This window comes from Elgaria multicarinata, chromosome 12, assembly GCF_023053635.1.
Source record: "Elgaria multicarinata webbii isolate HBS135686 ecotype San Diego chromosome 12, rElgMul1.1.pri, whole genome shotgun sequence".
NCBI lineage: Eukaryota > Metazoa > Chordata > Lepidosauria > Squamata > Anguidae > Elgaria > Elgaria multicarinata.
The window spans coordinates 19,234,506-19,258,300 of NC_086182.1; the positions used below are offsets into that span (position 1 = coordinate 19,234,506).

The 23,795-nt window shown below is 43.6% G+C and overlaps 1 protein-coding gene across 1 annotated transcript; it reads left to right on the top strand.

Moving 5' to 3' along the window:
- Nucleotides 1-22,734, top strand: ATP6V1B2 (ATPase H+ transporting V1 subunit B2). The gene is made up of 14 exons (XM_063139610.1): nucleotides 1-142; nucleotides 11,322-11,377; nucleotides 12,889-12,987; nucleotides 14,153-14,246; nucleotides 14,387-14,464; nucleotides 15,489-15,628; nucleotides 16,814-16,915; nucleotides 17,995-18,092; nucleotides 18,975-19,098; nucleotides 20,353-20,503; nucleotides 21,094-21,176; nucleotides 21,904-22,008; nucleotides 22,263-22,392; nucleotides 22,500-22,734. The coding sequence occupies exons 1-14, from the start codon at nucleotides 19-21 to the stop codon at nucleotides 22,640-22,642; spliced, it is 1,527 nt and encodes a 508-aa protein (XP_062995680.1). The 5' UTR covers nucleotides 1-18; the 3' UTR covers nucleotides 22,643-22,734.
- The last annotated feature ends 1,061 nt before the right edge of the window (nucleotides 22,735-23,795 follow it).

A 23,795-nucleotide genomic window follows, 5' to 3' on the forward strand; every position in this document is an offset into this window, starting at 1 on the left:
AGCCTAGACGGTGACAAGATGGCGGCGCTGCGGGCCATTCGGGGGATGGTGAACGGAGCCGTGTCCGAGCTGAGCGGCGGAGGGGCGTCGCGGGAGCAGGCGGCGGCCGTCACCCGCGACTACCTCTCCCAGCCCCGCCTCAGTGAGTACCAGGGCCGGGCAGCGAGGCGTAGCGAGGGGCCTTTCCCGGCGCCCTTTCCTACATAGACACCCGGCGGGGGATTAGCTGGCGCTGTTCGCCTCCCTCCTGCCCGGGTTCGCTTTATTTTCGCTTTCTAATAACAACAACATCAGCATGTTTTCCGTCTGTCCCAAAGCCTTCAGCGCGAAAGCCTTCGGGATGGCTGACGAGAATATCAGTGTCAATAATAATAATAGTAATTAATAATAATAGTAATTAATAATAATCCTTTCCCATGGCATGCTGGAGGTGGCCGACTAAAATGTCTGTGACCTCAAAACAGGGGCCTCAGTCCAGCACGAAATCCTAGCAAAAGGACCGAGTCATGTTGTACGTAGATGATCCTTGCTGAGTGCTGGATTTAGCCCAGCCTTTCTCAACCTGGGGCGCTCCAGATGTGTTGGACTACAACTCCCAGAATGCCCCAGCCAGCTCTGCTGGGGCATTCTGGGAGATGCAGTCCAACACATCTGGAGTGCCCCAGGTTGAGAACCACTGATTTAGCCCCTCTTGTGGCTGCTGCCTCTCAGTGGATGCAGCAGTAATGGAAATAGGGTGGTGGTAGTGGTTATTATTATTATTTATTATTATTATTATTTATTTATATAGCACCATCAGTGTACATGGTGCTGTACAGAGTAAAACAGTAAATAGCAAGACCCTCACGCATAGGCTTACAATCTAATAAAATCCTAGTAAAACAATAAGAAGGGGAAGAGAATGCAAACAGGTACAGGGTAGGGTAAGCAGGCACAGGGTAGGGTAAAACTAACAATTATTAGTTATTATTATTAATAATCATCTGTGGGCATGATGCTTTATAAAGAATGAGAGTACATGTCCTGACCCCAAGGAGTTTATAATCTAAAAATAAAGGCATATAAAAGCAACCTCTCTGGCCTTCTTTTCCCTCACATTACTGCATATTGCTGTTGCTTTTCTTTTGGGGGGTTCCAGGCCTGTGCCCCATTAATGCGTTCATGTCCTACAAAGGCCTAATTCTTCCCTTCGCTCTTTCCTTCCATCTCCCCGATGTCAGAAATCCCCACATCTATCTACCTTCTCTGCTCTGTGCCCCACTTCTTCCTCTTTGAGCTCTTCCTAGGTATGCATTTTTTTTACAGGGCTGCAATTGGCACAGCTAAGGTGGAGTGCCTTAACGACTAGGGCGTCAGTATTCACTGGCTCCTTTAAACTGTGATCACGTGCATACTTGCCTGGAAATAACCCCATTGATCACAGTGGGACTTATTTCTACGTAAATATGCATTGAATTGAACTAGATGCCAGTGGTGTGTCAGATGGTTGTATATGCTCTGCATTGAGGCATTGTAAGGTAGTGGCATCAGATAAATGGTTCTGGGGGTTAGCTAGGAGAGAAGGGGGATTTCATTAAAATATCATCTCCTGTTGGGATTTTTTGGTGTGTTCCAGTGGAGAGGCTTGTACTGAATCAGCAAACTTCAGTATGTGATCCTAAGCATGTTTACTTTCAAGTAAAACATGGCTGAGTTAAATGATACTCTGTAAGTAAGTATGTGTAGCACTGCAGGCTGGATTAGGTAATTGTCATTTTAAAAAATTGAAGAGTTCTTCTCCCCACCACCCAAAATAGGACTAGTGTGGAAAGCCTTTTTTTTATTATTACGAAAATGAGCAAAGTGATTCTTTGCTTGGCCAGCTAATCCGCTGCGTTGATTGGTGTGCGTGAGAGACCTCTGGCAAGGTCTTGTTGCTGTATCGACAGAAGCGGCAGATGGTGAATGCCGCTCCTGCATTCTATTCCATCACTTGAAGATAATAGCCCCTCTCATTTATTTATTTGTAAAAGCCCATGCAAAGTTATTTTCGGCTGGCTTTCAATGGGAAATGAGAGTGAGTGGTTGTGAAACATTCTGTAGGTTGACTAATCTGCTCAGGCTAAGTCTCAAGGTCATGTGGTGCACCACAGGATAATGTGTAGCAGCAGATAGAAGGAAGATGGTTCCTGTGTTCAGGGATGTCTAGCTCTAACATCCAAATGCAAAATACTTTTGGGATGGGTGTTAAGTTTTGGCATGTAAGAATAGCTATTCAGTCCTCATCCTAGGCCTTCCGCATGTAGAATTACTGTTGCTTGAAAAGATTTAGGAGCAAGTATGAAAGTGTGAGTAGACATCTGGAAGGCATACCTCTTCCAGAAATGTGAGAGAATTACTTTAAAGCTGTTGGTGTGGAAATAAAAAAGTTATAGGGGTGTTTTGTTACAAGACAGCTTTCAGAGGAGTGGCCAAGTTCTTCTGCAGTGAAAATTAAGATTCTTGTGGCACCTTAAACTGAAAGGTGGCATAACACGCTGTTTCTATTTATGTGAGGGTTATAAATACAATTCCTAGTATTTCTGTGTTAAAAGTGGAAGAAGCATCAAGCAAAGGTTTCTTAGGGTCTGAGTACTAGCCAAGGAGTTTGTAAATCACCAAAGGCCATGGGTAGATAATATTTGTGTAGATCAGGGGGTCATAAATCAAAGGAAAAAGTTCTCATGGGAGGTTACATCATATGACTCTCATATGCAACTATTGTCTTAAGAGTTGAAGATTTCAGGCAACTGGAGCAACCAAGACTGCAAACTGTCTTGGTAGTAAATTCTATTGGGTTCTATGAAACTTGCTTCCAATACATATGAATGGAATTGGGTTGAAAAACCCAATAGCCCAAATGTTGATGAAAACCTTGGTTTAACTTTGTAAAATCACAATTGACTTCGAAATAATGAGATCTGAAAATAGTTAATTAAGATTTTCTGGAAATAATTTTAAATAAAAAGTAGGGATTGCTGGAATTTGGCTAGGAACTGCTGGGCTAGTCTCCGATAGGGCTGTAGACTGTCAAGGGGAGGAGATTTTGATATTTTGTCATGCGCTTCTACTCTCTCCTTCCCATTTATTTATTTATTTATTACATTTTTATACTGCCCAGTAGCCGAAGTGCTCTGGAATTTCTAGACCAGAGGCATTTTTTTAATATGTGTACTTCAGTTTTCAGTTGTACCGTACTGCCACAGGACACAAGTTCAGTGGCATTTACCCATTGCTGAATATGTCGCCCCATTTGGGCAGGGCTCCTCTGAGAACAATGGGTCAGTGCTAAAGGCTGCCACCAAACTGGGGTGGATTTAGTGTGACCAGAGGATAAAATTAGGTAGGAAACCCAGCTTCAAATCTCTCTACGAGCCAATGCCCCAACCCAGAGGCTGATGGAAGCTGAAGGATTCCTGAAAGACTTCAATAAGTTTTCTCCTGGCAGACTGGTCTATCCTCTAGTTCAGGGATAGGCAACCTTGTGGTCTTCAGTTGTTTTGGACTACAACTCCCATAATCCCTGGCTATTGGCCATGGTGGCTGGGACTGATGAGAGCTGGAGTAAAAACCATCTGGAGGGAACCAAAGTGCTTGCTTTTGCTGATTTATGGCAGGGGTGGGTAGAAAGCAGATCTCCAGATGTTTTGGACTTCAGCTCACAGCATTCCTGACCATTGGCCATGAAGGAGTTGAAACACCTGGAGATCTACCTTCTGCCCACCCTTGCTCTATGGGATGTGGAGAAGCACCCTCTCCTGCCTGACGGAGCTCACTCAGCTTCTCAGTTTAGCAGAGAGTTAGGGACTATGAAGCTAGTAGGGGAAATCCTTGAACACAAGTGGTGGAAATTGAGAATCTGACCAAACACAGGTAAGAGTTCACTATTGAGCCTACTTGGCCGTGGTGATGACAAAGAAGCAATGCTTCTCTGCCGTCATTGTGTCCTCATGGTGCCATCCAGCAGAGTTCTTTCAAGCACTTTGGAGCCTCCTCTAACGTGGCCCACAAGGAGATATAAAGTAACCCTCTGGGGCCTGCTATAGCATATTTGCTAATTACTTAGAGAATAAAATTGCTCATATTCACCTAGATGCGGATGCCCTGTTCAGTCTACGGACAAATCCAGAACAACATCTAGTCCCATTTTATTGGATGAATTTCAGTTATTGTGGCCTGAGGGTGCTTGGAGAACTGCAGCCTGAAACCTGGGTGCTTGAGCCTTGTCCTTCTTGATTCATAACATGGAACAGGGAGAGATTGACCAGCTGGATCCAGGAGCTAATGAATACCTCTTTGAGAGAGAGCAGTCATAGCTTCCATGAAGGAAGCAATTGTGAGGTTGCTCCCGAAGAACCCCTTCTTGGACCCGGAAAATTGTAATGACTATTAGCTGGTCACTAATATTGCCTTCCTATACGAAGTGTTTGAGCTAGTGGTTGTCATGCAGCTTCAGGTAGTCTTGGAGGAGGCACATTGATTTATTTCAGCCTGGTTTCAGGTTTAGTTTAGGGGTATGAAATGCCTTGGTTGCTTTGATGCCAGGAGAAAGGACGGAGGCAACACAGGAAGCTTATGCCAGCTCGTACCATTTGCCCATTTAGGCTGGCTCTGACCGGCCATTGCTCTCTGATGTCTCAGACGGAAGTCTTTCGCATCACCTGGTCCTGAGACTCTCTTAGTTGCAGGTACCAGAGATTGAAACTGGAACTTTCTCCATGCACAGCATGAGCTCTGCCGTGGAGCTCTGGTCCCGAATAAAATTAAGTGTTCTGCAGGTGATTAAATAGGAGTCGGCACGGTACAGATGCAAAACAACAATTACCTGGAAAAGCAAAAGTCTTGGTTTTTTTTAGTCAAAGCAGGAGACCATGGGTGTTCCTTATGCTGATCCTGTTTCTGTAAATCAAGAGGTTTGTGAAAGCATGACAGCTCTATAAATTGTTAAAATTGCGAAATTTTCAGGAGGGGGAACTCCTGCATTGCAGCAGTTAGGATTGGCTGCACAGACTCTACAGACTTGTACAAGAACAGGACTGAGCAGATAATAGTCCGTGTGGCAGAGTAATATAGTTCTATAACAGCAGAGAAGGGCCCAATCTCCTCACACATTTGAACTATTTCTGGAGGTATAATTTGCCTCCATAAAGATGTCTTCATAAACCAGTCTCTAGTTATTAAAGACCAGACTAAAAGCCAGTTCTGTTGAAATACTGCAGTCCTTGAAATCCAGACTGTCGTTGCTCTGTATTGTCATTTTATTACAGACTTCCTCAACCTTCCTTTCAAATATTTGGGACTTCTGCTCCCATCAGCCCCAGGCATTATGCCTAATACTCAGGAATTCTGGGCATTGTAGTCCAAAAAATCTGGAGGACATGAGGTTGGGAAAGTCTGTTCTACTATACCTTGCCCAGTGGCCTTTTTCTTTCTGGCTGCCTGACTTCTCCCTTCTCTTGGCTACCCTCTAGTGCAGGGATGTAGCTGAGGCATTTGTCTAAGGAGCTAGTGAAGCTTGCTGGATGGCCACTAATTTACATTGACGTTCCACATCTTGAGAACAGATGTCTGTGCTAGGAGCTCTGCTGCTTGTGCCTTCCTGGAAGTACAGCCAGACGTTTACACAGCCACGCCGGAATTTGTGCATTGCCATGAGCATCAGTGTGCAGGCACCCTGGCATCACCCAGGAGGGCATTAAAAAGTCTTCTGTGCAGGGAGAAGGAGAAGCAGACAAGCAGGAGAGAGCCAGCTATGGAGAGAGAACCTGCAAGTGAGGGAGGAAGCCGAGTGAACAGGAGGTGGTCTGCTTCCCTCCACAAATGCTACACCAGTTTGAGAAGCATCTAGAGGACAGACTAGAGCAGTAGTGTAGAACCTCAGTCTGGGGGAGTTCCCAATTGGCCCTCTGGGGTTCCCCAGAGAGCAATACACCCCTCCCTTAGCCCCATACCATCCCTCCTCCCCAAACACTGGTTTGTGTTTTCCTTGCTTTTGTGCATTCCCCCCCCAGGCCTCTCCTAAAGCTTAATTGCTGGCAGGAGGAGCCCTGTCCCTTTTGACTTCAGCCTCTTCCACCATGGAAAGCTTCTCTGAAATGTCATTTGGCGCTTGGACTTAAAGAGATTCAACTCCTCTGCAGTAGATCCACCAGCCAGTGGCTTGTCATAGCATAAATGACCACCACCACCATTAATGGAACAAGGACCTAGTAGTAAATCCCCTTTCTGCCAGAACATCGGTGTGTTTGAGGGGAGAAGGACAGAGAAACTTGGGTGCCTGGCTGGCATTTACTATGTTTCAGGACTGGATCTTCTGGCTCCTTTTTGTCTCTTGCTAACCGACTGTCATATTCTACTGAGATAGTATTGCAGGCTGTGAGTCAGGTGACTAGGCTGTTTGCCTGATGGCAACTAGTTTGCTGAGAGTGTTAAAACAAGGAAATTGGATTGTCTGAAGAATGAGAGGAAGTAAGCCCTTTGCTCTAGCACAGGGTGGGGTGGGGGCAGAGTGCTGACAAGATGATCACGAGTTAAGAGTTCTGAAGAGTCCTGGCTGTGTGTATAACTAGGCTGAGAGGTCTTTTCATCCAACTTGGAGCGTGTAACTAGATGTGCTGGATATTGTGTGGGTGACAAGAGTGGGGTGCTCACAGCCACAGTTCTTATCTGCTTAGCTTTGTACCACACATAGTGTAAGGAAAGGTCGTCCGTGATCCACACATTTGCAGGTAATAGTTATATTATAGCCTGCCTGGGCTGAAGAGTAATAGTAACTAAAGGCACAATCGCATGAATGTTTAGACAAAAAAAAATGCTGGCTGGGGAATGCTGGGAGTTGTAGGACTTTTTCTGTCTGAACATGCATAGGGTTGCGCCCTTAAACATACAGTAAACAGATAAGGTGTATTCCAAACATGGGCCCAAATGAGACGCTCTTGAGACCCTTCCAAATGACTGAGTTTTGGACTTTGGCCACGGTCTAGCAGAAATATTTTGCAGTTGTGTGACTATTACTAGGACCATTTCTCAATACACCCTTGTTCGAATGTGACACGCAGATAAAACTTTGTGGTTGTATTTTCTGGTTGATTTAAAATTTTCTATTTCTTTTTACCTATCTATCTGCTGACTGAGTTAACTGTATTTATCTAGCTTCCCCATAGCCCCAGTTCCCTGGGCAGGTCACAGAACATATACAGTATTAAAATGCAATATAAAACAATTAAAAAAACTATTAAAAACTAAAACGCAATTAAAACACGATCTTCAAAGCAATGTTTCTTTTGAGTTGGAGGGAAGCTTTGCTTCTGTATCAACAAACTTTGTTACTACTTTATTAACAGTGTAAATATCTCAGTGTTGACATAACACAGCTATCATGTACTTACATACCTATAATAAACAAATCCAGGTTACTATTTCTCCACTACCCCAGTACTAGTCTTCAAGACAAAGAGAAGGCAGCAAGTTTTACATGAGTTCAGTGTTTTAAAAGTTTAGAAGTAATGTTTAAATACATCCAAGTTTGGTGCAAGTTTCAATTAAAAAGATTTATTTTATTTTATTTTTTTGGCGGGTGTGTACATGTGGCTACATGGTTTAGATTCCTTAGCACTTTCTGGATCCAAGGAAAGAAATCTTACTGGCCTGTGTGAGGCAGGCTTATATTTAACAACTTGCCTGTTGCCACAGGCAACTAGAAAATGTTATGCAATGAATAGTCTGAATATTTCTAGAGCTAGAAGAGACACCAAACAGGCTAGCTGGGATGGCACCCTCATCCAATTTGTAGAAGGCAGAGCTTGTTTACTAGCCTTCTGAGAGGCTATTACAATGGTAGGCAATGTGGTGCCTGCAAGCCCCCATGCACCCCTGGACACCTTTCTTGGAATTCACCAGGGTACCCTACATTTCCTTACAGGTAGCTGGGTTTGCTGTGGAATAGGTAAATGTGCATAGGACTGAAGCCCTAGACTTATTAGTCAACCATCCTGCTGTAGGAATAATCTGGTTTACTCATCCTTTCCCTTTGTTCCAGGGACAGCTGATTAATGATTACTCTGCTGCCTTGTGAGCCTGATAAAGTCTTTTGGCTCACTAAAATGCTACTCTTTTCACAGATCATGTGCGTTTGAATTGAAGCATTTGACAACCTTGTGGAAAAGTATTCTCTTAGGGAGAACAATGATAAAGGATTCTTACTGCTTGCTGCTAGGTCCTTGCCCCAATCCACCTCGTCTCTTTTATTTATTCCACAGTAATCTTTTAAAGTGTCCTTTTTGTATAAAAATGTATTCAAGATGGCTAATATCAGAAATAAACTGCAATCAGCATTTCTCAAAATCACACTAAAACTAATCACAATTAAAACAGAATAGTAGCAGCGTTAAAGCAGTTCAAAAGGCAGCACCTTAAAAATGTCCATTGGAATTGACCAGAAGGTGAGCAGCCTTGGGCAAGGTAGTCCAAAATCTCAATGGCATCATAGAGAAGCTTTGTCCCTCATGCCTCCCTGCCATGTATCCAATGGTGGAAGACATGGTGCAAGAAAGATTTTAAGGGTCCAGCAGTCTCATATGGTTGGAGGCAGTTCTTAAGACACACTGGTCCATTCCCATGTAGGACTTTAAAGGTCAAAGCCATCAGTTTGCATTGGGGCCAGAAACAAATTGGTAACCAGTACATCTGGCATAATCCTGATTTGCTAGCTCCAGTTAGCATCCTGGAACCTTCCAAATGGCCTTCAAAGACCATCCTGTGTAGAGTGCATTACCAGAGTGCATTACATGGAGATGACTCCAGGGCATGAATACCATGGTCTAGTTTAGCTTCCCAAAGACAGGGTTCAGCTGCCTCATGAAGGAAATAATACTCTTGTTCCTGGTATCTGGGCATCCTTCCTGGAGGGAAAGCAAGGGGAAAATGTGTTAAAGTTGTGGACTCCAAAGAGTATAGGCTTTTGTTGGAAATTTTCTCTTCTGTGTCTTTCCATACTTGAGAGAAATGAACATGGTGTCCTGTTTTACCAAGTGTACATGGGTGATTTAGTACAAAAAGTGAAGTACTAGGTACTGCTACACTTCAAATGAATATTCAGTACTTCTCCAACTGTGTCTTGCATTTTTTCTGCTGTTTAAGTACTTCTCCAACTGTGTCTTGCATTTTTTCTGCTGCCTCTATAAAACAGGAACGAAGCTAGTTAGTCACTGGTGCCGGCAAGTTTTTGGTGCCCACAGAACAGATGTCCTTGATTGAGTCTCTTACTGGGCCATCTTGTGCTATCCGCTTTGTCTTAACAAGGCATGTGCACCTTCTGAGTCCGTAATAAACTAGCGTAAAATATTAGGGAAACGCTCTCTTTCCTCCTGGCTGTAGGTAAGGGACTTTTGAGTTGATCTTCCTCTAGAACAGCGTGTGCACAAAAAGATCTGGAATGCGAAAAATACAACTGAAGAACTGCAAAGTTTGAGGTCTGTTTTATAAGGAGATTGCTATGAATATACCACAAACTTTGGGGAGAGTCCCATTTTGGTACATTGAGCCTGCTGGAGTAGATAGGCGTGGGCCATGCTAACGCTCTTAGTGAGTAGTGGATGGGTGTTTATAAGAAAGAAAGCTTAGACTTCGCTCTGGATGCCGTAATGTCAGTCTGTGCAGCACGACTCTTTGACATCTTCCCCTCTGTTCTTATCTCTTCACGCATACACACAGCTTCTACTAACAGAAGGCCCATAGCTCAGTGATAGAGCATGGGCTTTGCATGCAAAATCCCTCATATCTCCACTTAAAGGACTAGCAGGGTTGGGTAAAACCCCTGTGAAGGAGCTGCTGCAGACTGAGTAGACGCTGCTGTCTTACATGATCTGACTTGGGATAAGGCAGCTTCCCTTATTCATATGTATCATGTAGTGATCTGGGTCTCTAAACTCCTCACCTTGCAACAGCTTCTGAGAAGCAAGGAAGAGAGAGAGCAGCAACTGCCTGTTCTTTCACCTAGCTGGAGGGTGAGCGAGCAGCAATAATAGTGGATGGGGAGCTCTCTCTGCCAGGAGCACTAATTCAGGCAATGGGTAGAATGAATTAGTTTGGAAGCATTCTCTTGTTGCCTTCTCCCTCTTATCAGAGACTAATGCTAGTTGAGCTTCATTACTGGCTTCCTTAATAAGGATAGAATGTGTGAGTTGACCCAGACAAGCAGTTGATGCCCAGTTTTCAGAATCTGCACAGAGAACAAACGAGTTCTAAGAGTTCTCCCAAATGTGTATTGTCTGTTTGATCCTGCACACTCCAGATAGCCTTAACCCAGTGGTAAGAATCTTGTATAGCTCTGTTCAGTCTAAGTGCCAAATGTGTCACTGGTTGCCTTCCAATCTCCAAGCACTTGAGATGGTGCAGATAATTTGAGCCAGTGTAGGTCGGATTGTGTTTCCTGGCTATTGGCTGAAGGAAATTAAAGCTTCTATAGTTGAATGAGCCTTGGACTCCTCCGGGATGGCTGGTGTTCTGTCTGGGTTCTGTGTGCTAGAGATCCTGTCCCAAAGGTGGTTACGGATCTGCAGATCTGGGTTGGTGTGAGATTTCTTCTGGCATCACAGTAAAGTGTAAAAAAAACCCATATTGGTCATTCAACAGGAGGATTTTCTGAAAGGAAGGTGTTTGCGTGTGCAAGTTTCTGTATAGTGGCATGAAATTTTCTACAGGGTAGCTTCTCAGTTGTCCTGAGCAACCCAACAATAACAAACGCCCAGTGGAAAATGTCCTGGGTTCAGATAACACACTGACCCACAGTTCTACAGCAACCCATACCCAACCACTATAGTATAAGGTCTTATTGTAACTAAGTCTAGAGAACTTTGGTGTGCCCAAGGTTTTATTTTGTTTTCTCCTGTAGATAATAACTCTCATCCCTTGAATTTAAACAGAGGTAATTATCGGTGTCAGCAACATGTGCAGAAGTTTGATGGATACTGATAGATACTGTATTTGGTCAGGGATACAGGAGTGGTGCAATGAAAAAAGCACTCCAGCTTACTTCAGCCATGTCACAACTGTTGGCACACCTGAACAAATGTCATTCCTTTAATATGCAGCACATACCCCAACGCGTCGTAATCTGTCTCTCACATAGATGGCCTTGTTAAAGTGTAGAATAATGGGTCACGCTAGAGTGTTGACTAGAGAGTGTTGTTGATGTGGGTTATCTCCGGAGTTGCAGAACCATGCCTCATCATTTCTGTTGATCTATGTATTGAATCAAAAAAACATGTCAGACTGTCTAATATGTTTTTCTGGTTATTTTTCAGCATATAAAACAGTGTCTGGTGTTAATGGGCCACTAGTAATCTTGGATCAAGTGAAGGTAAAGTTGAGTTTTGATGTCTGCTTAAGTAGCTCTGCGTCTGGGTTTCAGACTCATTTCCAAACTTTCATTTATAGGAGTGTACATTCTTTCAAGGTCTGCGTGAGGGCATTACAGCAGCTTTGTATTTAGGCACTAACCTGGTAGCCCTAGGAGACCAGGCATTGTATGTAGTGCAGTGAGTGGGCTGGCAGAAGAGAAATGGAGCACTCTGCCCCTCCTCTGTACCCAACATAGACAGGTTGCGAGAATTGGGAATTCTCCATGCCTCCTCTGCCAGCCCCCAGCAGACCAGTATTAAAAATTGTGGATCCACGTTTGTGGACTCATTTCACTTATTACATTTTTATACTGCCCCATAGCCAAAGCTCTCTGGGCCATTTAAAAAAATTAAAAACGATTAAAAATACAAAACACAAAAGGAAAGGCATTTACATAAAACCACAGTCATCGTATATCTAAAAATAGTTTGTTAAACTATCAGCCAAGACGATCCAAGAACTAATTTAAGTTCATTGTGTGCTGCCAAATGTCTGTCAGAAGAGGGCAGTTTTAACCTGTTGCCGCCAGGCGAGCCTCGTCAGGGAGATCATTCCATAACCGGGGGGCCAATACCAAGAAGGCTGCATTTAAGCATCCCCACTGAAGATCATATTCTTACAATAAAATGTGTTGAGACTAGTTAAATTCCCAATTTGAAAATATTATAGTGGATATTGTAACTTGAGCAGGCGCAAGATCTAACTTGGTCTTTTTTTGGCATTGATTTGAAACACAAGCATTACAATATATCTTACCTGTAAGTTAAGTCCAGTAAGCTACCAACAATAATTTTGGGTCCTGTTCTGTTTCATTTGTGGCCGTTTAATCTTAAATGATAGGTAGATTATAGTCAGTGCCTTAAGCCATGTGCAGAATTCCCAGTGGAAGTAAAATGTGGGTGCTTATGGCTCTTCTCGAGAAGCCTGATGTCCGAGCTGGTATGGAGACCCAGTGGGAACACAACAGTGGCCATCAGCTTTGCTGAGTCAGCTTTTACACTTGAAATGTGCCATAGAAGGATTCCTCTTAAACGTACCTACCCACTGCCTCCCCTTGAGCAACATTTTATATATATTGAATATTAGAGTTGTGGAGGCAGATGGAAACCTTCACCTCGTTCAGGGTAAAGCTAAGAAGCTGCACACATTCTGTGGCTTCCAGGTAGAAAGAGCTAGACACTATTGCTTGTCAGCCATAGAGTGGTATAGTAACGTTTAGTGATGGGATGATGCACATGTCACAAGCTGAATGATGGAACAGAATAGTAAACTCCAACCAGTCCATAATTAAATTCTGAAGAGCAGCTTTCGCGTTCGCCTCAGTCATTTTGGATTCAGTCCATGCCTTAACCTGACCAGGAGAGTTGCCATCCATGTTGGTTCAGTGTTGATGTTTTGCATCTTACATTCATATGTGTTCCGTTCTTGTCAAACTTTTTGGCCCACCTAACCTTTATTTTTGTCACTTAGTTTCCTAGGTATGCAGAGATTGTGCACTTGACCCTACCGGATGGAACAAAGAGAAGCGGGCAGGTGCTAGAAGTCAGTGGATCCAAAGCCGTTGTTCAGGTAAACAGCAGGGCAACCTGTGTGATGGAATTCGTGTTATCTCCTGTGTATTTGCTCTTGGGTAGAAGCAAAGCTTCTGGACTTGAAAGGATTGGCCTGAGTTTTCAAGTTACAAATAATTTTCAAGAGCCGATAATCAACACAGTTCTTAATCCCCAGTTAATTTACTGCAAAACCCATTTGTCCCCAACCCCGTGCTCAATTGGTTCTGCCATCAAGAACAGCTAAACAACTTAGGTCCCTGGGTTGTTTACTGTGATGTCTGAACTCCAAATTCTACCTTGTCTCTCTGAAGACAGCCTGAGTTGGAACCCAAAGTGTTCCTAATGTAGCTGCTTCCACTGGGAGGAAGGAGGTAGATTTTTCAGGGGTTTCCTACATATATTGAATCTAATCTTTACAGTTAGATTCTCTGCAAAATCCATGTCTTCCTTACTCTGTTTTAACAAACCCAATGGACAAAGCACTAGTGATTGTATGTCCTGATATTTTTGCTCTAGTGGCTCACACTACTTTCCAATTCCTTTTTAACTTTTCAGTCTTAAAGTTTGCTGCTTTACTACAGCACTAACAATTATATCCATTTACTCTTACCTGTTTAATACTATCTATACAGCATTTTAGAAAATGTGTTTCTGATTCTGAGGTTTAATATCTAACTCCAATAACACATGTATTACTGTTCTTCCTCAGATCATGTTCCCACTATTATTTTAAGCTCCATTCTTCAAACTGTTCCTCCCAGAAGAGTTTTATATAATTTTAGACACAACTCCTTTCTGATCTTTAGGCTTAGATAACCATTCAAATTGTGGAGTAGGATTCACATTGTACCACTCATGAAACCTTGAATTCAACTCAGCTTCTGAGCTTTTGGTACTGAGGCCTAAAAATAAGGATCTTGTTTGTTTTACAGCCTCATACTTCTTTTACAGTTACAAATCTGGGTAAACTCAGGTTTGTTTGGTTGTTGTTGTTAAGTTCCAGGAAAAAACTGAAACAAAATCTTAAATGGAGGTGATGGTGTAGTATGTTAACCTGTCTTTGATTAAATTTTATGTGTGTTACCTAATTGCCTAATTTGCTGCTTTTTTGCAGCAAAAATGTTCAAGCAGCAGAATAAACAAAAATAACAAATATTAAAATGTTTTCCTGTCTTTTTGAGGTTTTTGAGGGAACTTCAGGAATTGATGCTAAGAGAACCTCTTGCGAATTTACTGGGGATATCCTTCGAACCCCTGTGTCTGAAGATATGCTTGGTAAGTACAAGATCCTATTTCTTGGATTGATAACGGGATCCCTCTGCCCCCCGCCCCCCGGCCATGATGTCAGTTCCCATGCACAACGATAGCTGAGGCTCTGTTAAGGTATCTCTGCTCTTTTGTGCTTCCCTTTGCAGGGCGTGTGTTTAACGGATCAGGAAAGCCTATAGACAGAGGCCCTATGGTCTTGGCTGAAGAGTACCTTGATATCATGGGTATGTTCCCCTTTTTAACATAAGGTGTGCCCTTTAATGTTCCAGCGATGGGCTTGCACCTCAGTGTATCAAAGCTGCCAGTTCGTTTAATAAAACAGCTGTTCAGTATAAATATCTACTCTGCAAACCTGGAGGTTAATCAACTGGTTGCTTCAAATGTCACCTTTCAGAGGTTGGCTTTATGTGTGCAGAAAAATAAGATGGTTCCCCTCAAGTCCTCCATGTTCAAAATCAGGGTTGGCTTGATTCTGTTTTGAGTTAGCTGATTATATCTTTTTAACGTTTCTGGTTGGAGTAGGAGCCACCCAACATTTTCTACATGGTAGGTGCTAACATAAAGACCTGGTTCAAATTTAACAATGGCATTTGGCAGCAAAATGGTTTGTTCTTAGGTTAACTTTGGGTTGTTTAACCTATAAATAATCCAAATTGTCTGGGTTCGGGCTAACAACCTAGGGCATTCATAGGTTGTTGCTGCAATCCGGAAGTGGCATGCACACAGCAGGCATCCACGCAAATGTGCCGCAGAATGTTGCCATTACGTGCAAACAGCCCCAGAGATGGCCCAGCTCCTCACCCTTGACAGTCTCATCCAGAAGAACCAGTTCCAGTTCCCCCATAATGTGTGTTGATCTTATCACAAAGATTTCAAAAGTGAGTGAAGCCTACAGAGGTCTTCCTGGTCACAAAGTCCACAAGTGGTTGAGGAATGCTGACTTCTTCTTTTCTAGCAAAGTCTGAAGATGGTGACTTCTTCGAAGCATATCAGTAGTGCAGTGAAAGCAGTTCATGGTTTTCCCCTAAAGATTACACCAGGTGAAAATAAACTTCAGAAATGTCAAGCCTGTTTATACAAACATTAAAGGACAAAAAAATGTTAGGAAAATTTGCTGTCAGCGTGAGAGACTTTGAATTTAGGAACGTAGCACTAATATGCTGGATTTAATATCCTTTACTGAAACCTTAATCTAAGAAATGCAGATTAAAAATTATGTATTCCCCCCCCCTTATCAAAATGAAATAGGTCAACCAATCAATCCTCAGTGTCGAATCTACCCAGAAGAGATGATACAGACTGGCATTTCTGCTATAGATGGCATGAACAGCATTGCCAGAGGACAGAAAATTCCCATATTCTCTGCTGCTGGTCTGCCCCATAATGAGGTAGGTGCTTTAAGAGTACTTGATGCTGAAATCCTGGGAAAACAAGCTGTTGCTACAATGGCTCAGTTCTCCTAAGCATATTCAAAACCACAGCGTGCAAAGACTCTGCTGCCATCCCCACCCCACCTTGCACAATCTTTGTTCTATAAAAAAAGCGGCGTTTTATATATAGGGTTACACTAATTTGTGTCTTCTGTGTAATTTCTGCATTTGAATAATTTTAAAAGGAATTTGCACCTTCTACTGCTCTTTACTGATAGATGTTATAACATAACCTTTGCTCCTTCTCATTGGTGATCATGCTCCTGCCACCCATTTTTGGCCTCCGGATAAAACATTGGCAGTTTATATAGGCATGCATGGATGTGGTAATTAGGGGAACGGACATCGGTCAGTGGTAAGGTCCCGGGTTCAGTCCCTGGTATCCCCAGGTAGAAGAGCAAGATTCCTGTCTGAAACCCTGGAGAGACGCTGCAAATTAGCATAGACAATGAAAAACTGGTTTTTACATTATTTATGGGCTGCCCTACAACAAGTTGGGTGTCTCACAACTTCAGCAGCAGCATTATGTGATAACAATTAAGGTGCAACATGATGTAAATAACGCAGCATTAAAACAGATCAAAGGAAGCGGAGAACAAAGAATAAACATCAGATGAACTAAAATGATGTTATGAGCTACATTCTCCTTAAGGAAAATAAAATGATCTCTGCTAGGAGCTCAGAAGACATGTAAAGTAGATGCCAGGCAAATTTCTCTGGGGAGGGCATTCCACAAACGCAAAGGCCCTTTCATTCATCGCCGCCTGCTTAATGGGACCACTTGAATGGTCTCAGAGGAAGTTCTCTGGTCCAATATAGATACATCATCCATCCTTTTTCAAGATTTGTCAATCCACTAATGTGTTGACGAGTTTGTGTTCTTTTGGGTCCTTTTTGACATATTATCTTCCTGCTTGGCAGGCATATAGTTTTTCAGCTTATATATATTATTACCCCTCTTCCATCCATTAGCCGTTATGTTTAGCAGCAGATCAAAGGTGAAGCAAAGACTCTGTCTTGTTCTTATAGTTCATATGTGGAAACTATTCTCAGATCTCAGTCTCCTAGCCATTGCATTTTTCCTGAAAATCGCTGCTTTGTATGTTGCAGGCATGAGCAGCTCTTTCAACATTTTTCTTTCAGATAGCGGCTCAGATCTGTCGCCAGGCAGGCTTGGTGAAGAAATCCAAAGACGTGATGGACTATAGTGAAGAGAATTTTGCCATTGTGTTTGCTGCTATGGGAGTAAGTAGCTAAAAGCATATGAAATGGGCATTCCAGGTCGCAGTTTGTGGCTCTATGTGCCAGCCATGTGGGAGGTCCATTTTTATTAGGGGTGTTAAACCTCTTCAGACTGAGGGCTGAATTGAATTTTATTCGGGGGGGGGTATTCCAGTGGTAGGCGGGGCCAAAAGCAAAAAGGGACAGGTCCCGAAAATGAGCATATTTTAGCTTAAAGCCCTTACTGCTGGTAACTAAGCCTTAGGAGAGGCATTTCAGCTTTTTAGAATGGGGGTGGGGACATGCAAAATCTGGGAAGCCATCAAACAATTAGCAGTCAGAAGCAGGGGTGTGGCTAAATGAACCCTAGAGGACCAGATTGGAACTCCAGGTGGGCTGGATTTGGCCCACAGGCCCAAGGTACAAACCCCTGGTTTACATGAAAAGTTCTGCCCTGTGGTTTGTCCCTACCCATTGTTGGCAAAAGAGAGAGAGAGATCATATCTCTTAGAAGTAAACTTGCTGTTTTAACTAGGGTGACCGTATGAAAAGGAGGACAGGGCTTCTGTTCTTTAACAGTTGCATAGAAAAGGGAATTTCAGCAGGTGTCATTTGTATAAATGGAGAACCTGGTGAAATTCCCTCTTCATCAAAACAGTTAAAGCTGCAGGAGCTATACTAGAGTGACCAGATTTAAAAGAGGGCAGGGCACCTGCAGCTTTAACTGTTGTGATGAAGAGGAAATTTCACCAGGTTCTCCATATATGCAAATGACACCTGCTGAAATTCCCTTTTCAATACAACTGTTAAAGATACAGTAGCCCTGTCCTCCTTTTCATATGGTCACCCTAGTTTCAACCTTATATGTCATGCCTCTTACACATTCTAGCATTCATTCTTATCCTTCACTGCCTGACGACTTTGTTCCTGCAATCTGTCAGAGAAAGACAATCAGTAAAATGCATGCATCCTCAGTTGTGAATTAACACACACACACACACACACCTCAGTTTTTATGTTGGCAGTTTCTTTAGAATTAGCTTTCCATGAGTTGGGTCTAAATCATTGACTTTGCAACTGACCTCATCTCATTGGCTCTCTAGGTGAACATGGAAACAGCTCGGTTCTTCAAATCTGACTTTGAGGAAAACGGCTCCATGGACAACGTGTGTCTGTTCTTGAACTTGGCCAATGATCCAACGTAAGTAGATAAAATGTGACATTATTCGCAACTGAAGGAAATGTAGGAAGCAGAGCAAGAAGAAACCTGACTCCGCTTATTCCAGAAATAGTTGGAAAATAATTACTGGGTGGAGAGGAACAAAAATCAGGTGAAAGGACAATGTCCTGAGTTAGAGAAGCTCATGGTGGTAGAAACCTATCTGAATCTCTTAAATGCAGCTAGGAATAGAACAGAAGATGGACATTGCTCAGGGCTGAGAAGCACATGTGGGAGATGCTTGTGCAGATTAGCAAAAACCTGCCCTGTTTTAGAGAGCCACCTTTACAGGAATGTAACCCTCTTAATTCAGAAGTAGACCTAAAATGCATGTACTGCTGAGTTATGCTGCCTTTGCAGTTAGCTGCTCGATGACACCCTCAAAGAATACCATTTGGGTTCATTTAGGTTGGATCTGCCTATACTGTTATCTGATGTGTGATGGGAAACCAGAAAGTGCCTTCCCTGCCTGCCCTATGGGCCTTTCCCATCGCAGGCATCAGCACAGTATACAAATTGGGTGTATTTATTAAGGCTTAACCCATGTATGCGCTGATGACATTGTCAATTCCTGGATTGTATCTAGGAGATAGACAAAACTATCTGGATGTATGACCATTGATGTGTACGCCATACTGTAACACCCATGGGCATCTGATGGTGTCAGGGGTGGGGAGGCAGGAATGCCCAGGGAGGGGGCACTTTCTCTGAAATGTTAGATGCCTTGACTGCTAAACTACTTCCAATGTGTCTTGGTTCCTTCCTTCTTCTGAACTATCCTTTTCTGAAAGTGGACACACACTTGTGTTCAGTGTCTGCCTCCACTTTGGGACAACATTAATGGACTTCCTTGTTCTTTTTCAGTATTGAGCGCATCATCACACCTCGTCTCGCTTTGACTACGGCAGAGTTTTTGGCTTATCAGTGTGAGAAACACGTATTAGTTATTCTGACAGATATGAGCTCCTATGCAGAAGCTCTGAGAGAGGTACTTCCTTTTCCCTGTTCAACAGACCAGCCTCAACCTTGCACACGTCCGTTTCTAATAGGTTGAGATTCATTAATAGGGAAGTGGGGACCTTTTAGGAGGGATCCAAATGTCACAAATTCAGCGCCATGCCAGCTTATACATTGCTCTAAATTAAATCTGGAGATGGCGCATACGGAGTTATTGGATTTCCAGGCTACTTGCGGTTTGCTCAGAAATAACTGTAGGAATCTGCTGCCAGTGGTCCTTAGTCAATAATTGCTTCAGAAAGTTCTAACAAATGTATGTTCTCTCCTCTCACTGCTGTCCTAGAACGTTGCTTCATAGATGCTTTGAAAGAATTTGGAAGCGCTGTTAATACCTCTCCAAATACTGCCATAGATTCATCCTCTTTGTGGACTTGGCAGCCCATAGTACTGATGGGGCCTGCAGGACTTGGAAGAAATTGCCCCTGTGTCAAGGGGCTTGTTCCCCATATTTTCTGTGCTTCAGGCTTTACACGACAGTGTAGGATGTTTCTGTGTACACACACCCGTAGGTTCAGCACTGCAGACTTTGTTTGTTTAACCAGCTCTTAAAACAGTTACGCTACAAGTGTTTATTGTGTATCAGCATTAAAGCATTGCAAATCATCACGTCAACAAACAAAGAAAACATGGGTCCTTGCTCCTAAGAGCTCACAATCTGAGGTTTGGCAGAAGGAATGGAGAGGTGGGTGGGAATGAAGCTTTCAATGATCCTCTGATCAGCAGTTCAGAAACCTGCTTTAAAAGGGGACACTGTGTGTGGCAGAGGACATAAGGAATGTTTATGCTACCAATGAGCCTCTTTAGCCACATTCCCATGATCCTGGGGGGTGAAAGAATCCAGTGTGTGTGTCTGCAATTTGTATAATTACCTGTGATGCAGCGCAGGGTGCCATGTCGTCCGAACCCTGTGGAGTGGCTTCTGACCCACTCCACAACCCCTACTGCAAGCCTTCGGTTGTGAAGGTGGGTAAGCAGCCACCCCCGCCATGCCACATGCGGATTCAGACGAGACAGCAACCCTGTACTGCATCACGGGTAATTAAACAAATCATGTTTTTGCACACAGCGCGCGAGGGAGCTTGGGAAAAACCCGTGATGGATTCCTTCACCCCAGCGATGGTCTGAACCTGACCTTTGTCTCTTCCATCTTCTCTGTTTGACCATGCTGTTTCTGCTGGGGACTCCATCCTTTGCTAGCATTTTTCTTTGCCTCAATTCCCCAAAGGTTTCAGCAGCCAGGGAAGAAGTACCAGGCCGACGTGGCTTTCCTGGTTACATGTACACAGATCTGGCCACTATCTATGAACGAGCTGGACGGGTAGAAGGCAGGAATGGCTCCATCACTCAGATCCCTATTCTTACTATGCCCAATGATGGTGAGTCATCTTCCAACATGTTTTTTACATTGAGATATATTCCTTGCTTCAGTGTTTCTCCCATATTTTGTTGGTGCCCGGTGTGTCTATCCCTGGCAGACTTAAAGGCTGAGACCAGCACTTTGAATTGGGTCCAGAAACCTATTGGTAGGCAGTACAACTGGCGCAAAACCAGAATTGTGTGTTTAGACGTTCTGCTTCCCTATCCAGCTGGCTGCATTTTGCACCAGCTGTAGCTTCCAGACCATCTTGTTCACCTTCACAGGCCAAGAGAGGAGTGGTATATCCCGCTTTCCACTCAGACAGAGTCGTCCATATATCCTACTGCTGCCTCCACTGCCTGTGGTTGTATAGTCAAAATCCACACCTTCCCCAGTCCCCAAAGCACCGTGAAAGTCCTTGTTCTCAATTACACTGGCTGGCCGCTCAGTTTCCTTAGGTGTATGGCAGATGTTACCTATATCCATAAAGGTCTTGCCCACTTTTTCATTTCTCCTGTTTGAGCGAGGGTCTTTGTCCCTCCCAACAACATAGCAGGTTGTCTGCAACAGCTGGAGAAATCTGGAAGTGCAATATGATTTCTTTTGCAGATATTACTCACCCTATCCCTGACTTGACGGGCTACATTACTGAAGGCCAGATCTACGTTGACAGGCAGCTTCACAACAGACAGGTCAGCATGTTAGCTGGGGGATGCTTTTCAGGATATCTTTGGGATGAAGCTTCCTACCCTCATAGGTCTGGTCGAGCTGTACTTCTTGAGCCCAGCAGCTGTACAAATCTTATGTAATAATGGATGCCTCGGTTATTGTCCAAGTGCTCCTAAGACTTCATCTCAAGAGGCAAAATACTTAGCTTATGTCTAATATGAAAGTGCGCATGATGTATGGTATTTCAGCTTGCCTGTTAGGCATGAAATCCTTGCTTGCTTAGCATCACCAGAAAGATCTATTATTTGTTGCTTCACGTAAGTGGAAGATTTCCATTGCATGCCAGTTGACTTCAAAGCACAATTCTGTTTGGAAGCAAATACCTGATTTCAGAGCTGTATTCTTCGATGAGGCTGGGAAGGACCAAAAATATTTAGAATGCTACACATTTAGCCAGGGAAGTTCAAGGGAAGAATTGATCGGACAAATTACTTTGGGTAATGGATTGGATCCAGACGTAGTCTTGCTTAGAGTAGACCCATTGAAATCAATGGGCCTTCAGTAAGTTCTGACTAACATGCCCTTCAGATTCTAACTAAGTCTGGCTCCAGTCCAGTGTCTTGGTTTTCTGATGCTAACCACTTCCTTAAACCCGAGTGTTTAATCTTCCGCCACAACCGCCGGCTGTATGCATTTCTCCAGCAGCTCTTAATTTTCAGGGGTGTCGTTAAAACCTTTTTCTCCTTCCAGATTTACCCACCAATCAATGTACTTCCCTCTTTGTCTCGATTGATGAAGTCTGCTATCGGAGACGGGATGACCAGGAAGGATCATGCTGACGTTTCAAACCAGCTGGTAGGTGTGACCATTATCACAAACGGGCATCTCTTGGAAAGAAGTGAAAAGTTACACTAGACAACGTATTACGAAATTTTCAATTTGTTTGCATCAGGATTCCCGATATTTAAAGTCGCTCTTAGCTCCTATTGCTCGTAACTTGCTACCTGCCCCAACCAACCTGGGCTCCAGTCAATGAAGCTTATGCTATAATAAATTAGTTAGTCTCTAAGGTGCCAGAAGACTTAGTTGTTTTGTACTCTTTCTCCTAGTATGCCTGCTATGCCATTGGGAAAGACGTCCAAGCCATGAAGGCTGTTGTAGGGGAGGAAGCGCTGACTTCAGATGACCTTCTCTATCTTGAATTCCTGCAAAAGTTTGAGAGGAACTTCATTGCTCAGGGTAGGTAGACCCTACTTCAGGTGCTCAGGAAGAGCTGGAAGTGGCGTTAGCTGTCTCAGCATCTCGGTCCGTGCCATACGTGACTGTGCCGGTGGTTCTTCTTTCAGGGCCCTATGAAAACCGCACAGTTTACGAGACGCTGGACATTGGCTGGCAGCTGCTACGTATCTTCCCCAAGGAGATGCTGAAGAGAATCCCTCAGAGCACCGTGGCAGAGTTCTATCCCCGAGACTCCACTGCAAAGCACTAGCTGCACCCTTGAGCTCCATCAAACGCTGGGTTTTCTTCTCTTGTGTTGGTGTTTACTTGTCATCCCTGTAATTAAACCAAGAATAAGCGACATATTTGTGCCAGTGTTCCTGATGTTCTAAAGCTGATAACAGAGTTTAAAATATGCTCCTTCTCAAGCACCTAGATCTTGAGTGGTTTACATTGATACTTGTGGGGAGGGGGACTGTCTTCACAGCCTTTAATTTGGTTTAATGGAAGGTTTTTTTCTTTACGCAGTCCTGGGGGAAGAAAACACTCAAGGCTGCAGTTGTCTGTTCATTGCACTGTGAAACAAATTTCATCCCATGGGAAGTAGTTGAGTGAGAGCAGAGCAAAACCTCTACTCCTTGGCCACTGTGAAATGTCTGCCGCTCTATGCTGTTGTGTAGAACAGATGACACTCTGCTGGTTTGCCAGCAGAGGGACCGAAAGAGGTTCACGCAACAGAGCAAGGTGATTTCTGGTGTCTGGTCAACCCCACAACTCACCACTAGCTTCAATTATGGCAGAGGAATTACGCAACAATGACATTGCAACGTTTGCACACCCTGGAGCTCGCCCAGTATAACAGGTGCACGATTCCTACCTCTTCCACAAACTTGGCATGTGGGCTGCCGATCTAATCAGCCTGTTCCATGTTCTCCATCTGCACCTGTGCAGATTCGAGCGTAACATGAAACAGTAGCAAAATAGGGACTGCCGACCGTTCGCACTCTGAAATTGCAGAACAGTTGAGGCTGGAGAGCTATGCTGGCAGAGCGGCTGTGCCCGCAGCTAACGGTTTACCTACCTTGAACAGTGTTAGTCTTCGTAATACCACTGGGAAGGCAGCTCCTCGCTTCCAGAATGCGCACCACAGAATGGGTCAACATTTGTCCAAAGTTAGGGAGCATCTAATTGTCCATATAACCTGGTCCCTTGAGGGTTACACTAGCAGGCCCTCTATCTGATTTATCTAGTACATTTTCTATCAAATGAGGTAGAAAAGGTAAAGGCAAACACAGCATGCGAAGGGATATTTTAAATTCTGTTATTAAGTGGCCTTTTAGATGACACTGGGTTTTGAACCATGGCTGACCTTGGGTTTGTTTTTAAACCACCTTCCAAACTTGAAATTGGCTAGCCATATTCAA

Bases quoted from the DNA above. Each gene is read 5' to 3' on its own strand.
- ATP6V1B2 (XM_063139610.1), top strand. From the start codon at position 19: ATGGCGGCGCTGCGGGCCATTCGGGGGATGGTGAACGGAGCCGTGTCC. The intron at 15,629-16,813 runs GTAGGTGCTTTA...TTTTTCTTTCAG, and splicing joins CTGGTCTGCCCCATAATGAG to ATAGCGGCTCAGATCTGTCG. The intron at 20,504-21,093 runs GTGAGTCATCTT...TTTCTTTTGCAG, and splicing joins TCTTACTATGCCCAATGATG to ATATTACTCACCCTATCCCT.